The sequence below is a fragment of the Egretta garzetta genome, unplaced genomic scaffold (assembly GCF_000687185.1).
Source record: "Egretta garzetta isolate BGI_Z169 unplaced genomic scaffold, ASM68718v1 scaffold487, whole genome shotgun sequence".
Lineage (NCBI taxonomy): Eukaryota > Metazoa > Chordata > Aves > Pelecaniformes > Ardeidae > Egretta > Egretta garzetta.
The window spans coordinates 7,807-11,125 of record NW_009260347.1 but is presented as its reverse complement, the minus strand read 5'-3'; the positions used below and the strand labels follow the sequence as shown (position 1 = coordinate 11,125).

The following is a 3,319-nucleotide window of genomic DNA, read 5'->3' as shown; positions in this document are numbered from 1 at the left end:
GTGGTGCACTTGGTCACTCTGTCACAGCAGGGATCCATGCATCTGGTGGTGCACTTGGTCACTCTGTCACAGCAGGGATCCACACACTGAGTGGTGCACTTGGTCACTCTGTCACAGCAGGGATCCACGCATCTGGTGGTGCACTTGGTCACTTTGCTGCAGCATGGTTCCATGCGTGTGGTGGTGCATCTGGTCACTTTGCTGCAGCATGGTTCCATGCGTGTGGTGGTGCATCTGGTCACTTTGCTGCAGCATGGTTCCATGCGTGTGGTGGTGCATCTGGTCACTTTGCTGCAGCATGGTTCCATGCGTGTGGTGGTGCATCTGGTCACTTTGCTGCAGCATGGTTCCATGCGTGTGGTGGTGCATCTGGTCACTTTGCTGCAGCATGGTTCCATGCGTGTGGTGGTGCATCTGGTCACTTTGCTGCAGCATGGTTCCATGCGTGTGGTGGTGCATCTGGTCACTTTGCTGCAGCATGGTTCCATGCGTGTGGTGGTGCATCTGGTCACTTTGCTGCAGCATGGTTCCATGCGTGTGGTGGTACATCTGGTCACAGGTCTACAGCATGGATCCACACATGTGGTGGTGCACTTGGTCACTTCCTTGCAGCAGGGATCCACACACGTGGTGGTGCACTTGGTCACTTCCTCACAGCACAAATCTTCACATCTAGTGGTGCACTCGGTCACTTTGTAGCAGCATGGGTCCACACACGTGGTGGTGCACTTGGTCACTTCCTCACAGCACAAATCTTCACATCTAGTGGTGCACTCGGTCACTTTGTAGCAGCATGGGTCCACACACGTGGTGGTGCACTTGGTCACTTCCTTGCAGCAGGGATCCACGCAGGTGGTGGTGCACTTGGTCACTTCCTCACAGCACAAATCTTCACATCTAGTGGTGCACTCGGTCACTTTGTAGCAGCATGGGTCCACACACGTGGTGGTGCACTGGGTCACTTGCTCACAGCATGGCGGTGCACACCTGGTGACTCCGAGGCAGCATGGATCCACGGACCTGGCGCCCTGTGTCACACCAAGATTCCCCAGGTTCACATAAGTGGTGGTGCCCTGAGGAATCCCAGCATAGCAGCAGGGATCCACACGTGGAGGCAAGCACTGGATGTTACAGACAGCACCACAGGGATCCACATATTCTTTCACAGGAAAACTCTTCACCAGGATGGTGGGAGGTGGAAGGCAGAGCTGTCTCAGTTGGCAATCATTTTGGCCATTCATCTTTGAGGGAGGGGTAGTGTCTGAAAGCAGGAAAGGAATATACTTTGTGGAAAACAGAGACATTCAGCTTTCACAAGGTGGTTTGACTGAGTTAAACTATCCTTTTTCCAGTGGAATACTGAACAGTATCCTGGGAAAAGAGCCTGAAATCTATCGCAGGGCACTAACTCCTCATGAAAGCATTTCAGACAATTTTGTAGCTACTGGCTGCACCTACATTTCAAACAACTTCTTCCCAAAACACAAAAGTGGTGTTATTAGGACTCGACTAGATTATATTGCAGGGTCTGGAGTCATGACATCCACCACCTGCCCACAGCTTCTCTTGGTTTGGGCTTAACTCTTTGACATTACTTCCCTTTTTCTACCTGAAAAGGAGACTGCGAGGCTTCTGACAGCCCCCTGTCCACCTGCAGGTCCTCAGCCAGAGGACAAGTGGAGGCTTCATGCCGGAAAACTTCCACAAGGAAGATCTGACGCTCTCAGCTGCTTTCCTACCTCTCCCACAGAAGTCCTCCTAGCTCTTCTCATCTCAGCTTCCTTCCAGGCATGGCTTACCCTTGCAGCCTGCAAGTCTCCACTTCTTATCTTCCCTCCCACTTTTTCCCTTTGAAGTCCTAGCCTTGCCTTTTGATCCACCTCAAACCCAGTAATTTCCTGGTTAAAACAGGGTAGCAATGTCATTGGGGAAAGAGAGAGGTTAGTCTGCTCTCAACTACCCTGAGACGCATCTTGATGGAGAAAGCACAGCAATTGCAAAACATACAGCAAATAAAGACTGGTGGAAGATGGAATGAATATTTACCCTTAGCTCAGCTGCTTGATAAGTACCATACACAGATCTCGCTAAGCAGAAGCACTCATAAGTCTTCTAACTTGCTTCTGCAGATAATATTTAAAAATTAAATAACCCCAGCCAGTACATTACTTCCCAGTAAGCTGAGAGAGACTTACCCAATTCGCCAGGAGCAACTAGCAAACGAAACCAAAATGGCTTGAGAAACGCTACAATATGAATCCTTTTATATGATTTCAGTGTCCGTGTCTCCGGAAGTGAGACACCTCAGGGGTATGGAAATAAAATTTTTAATAATCCAGCCCAGCTCCACCTCCAATCCTCAAATTACTTGCTTACATTATAATTTTTAATGAAACCTAGCCACCAAGGTGGTACATGCGACACTATGACTGCTGCCTGCAAGCTTGAATTCCTGATCCACCTATTTCCTATGGGGGATGGGGAACAAAGACCTGGTGATACAGCCTGGAAACAATCCCCCTCAGGATTAAACTTTGTTTTGATAGAAATTAATTTGGTGCATTTTCTTGCGCCTTCCCCCGAGACAGCTATACAGGGTTACAGGTGGGGTAGGACTCTCTAAGAGGCTTCGTTCTGCTCTGCTGTGCAGCATTGCTCACTCTTACTAGCACACGATGTCCCTCCTACTGAGAATTTTATTCCTCAGAATCTGGTCAGAATTTCCCTTGTTGCAACTTGCAGTCATCACCTCTCACCCTGGGCTCCTCTGAGAACAACCTCTCCATTAATACCTTTTAGATACCTGAAAGGGGCCCCAGGATCTCCCCTAAGTCTTCTCCTTCCCAGGGTGAGCAGGCCTTTCAGCCTCTCCCCATCCATTGTCTCCTCAAGACCCCTGGACCATCTTGGTGGTCTCCACTGGCCTCACCCCAGTTTGTTGGAGGCTGTCATGCACTGTGGGCCCCAAACTGGACACAGCATCCAGATGTGGCCTCACATGTGCCGGGTGGAGGGGAAGCACTCACCCCCCTGTCACTGCTGGTGTAGGCTGGAGAGTGCAGCCCAGTACATGGGAGCACCCAAGTTTTCTGGGTAGTTTCATACCATCTCTGCTCCTCAACCAAGTGCAATATGCCAGCATAACCGAAACTTGCTATGATTTTGGCAGTTAGGCAGCCAGGGAAGGCTTCACCCTGTGTTAAGGTCTTCAGTGTCACCTAGGGTCCTTCCAGGACAACTGCTATGGTGGCCCGTCTCTATGCAGTGATGCTCCAGGGTGATAAAACATCTGCGTTTGGTGCTCTGACCACAGTGTCCA

The 3,319-nt window shown here is 50.2% G+C and overlaps 1 protein-coding gene across 1 annotated transcript in view; it reads right to left on the bottom strand.

Annotated features, from left to right (window-relative positions):
- The window catches only part of LOC118452704 (keratin-associated protein 10-6-like), a 2,287-nt gene extending 1,046 nt beyond the window's left edge, over positions 1-1,241 (bottom strand). Inside the window, exon 1 of the mRNA XM_035898141.1 lies at positions 4-1,241. Coding sequence (XP_035754034.1) covers positions 4-1,241 — 1,238 coding nt within the window. The remainder of the gene's footprint in view (positions 1-3) is intronic.
- Between the last annotated feature and the right edge of the window lie 2,078 nt (positions 1,242-3,319).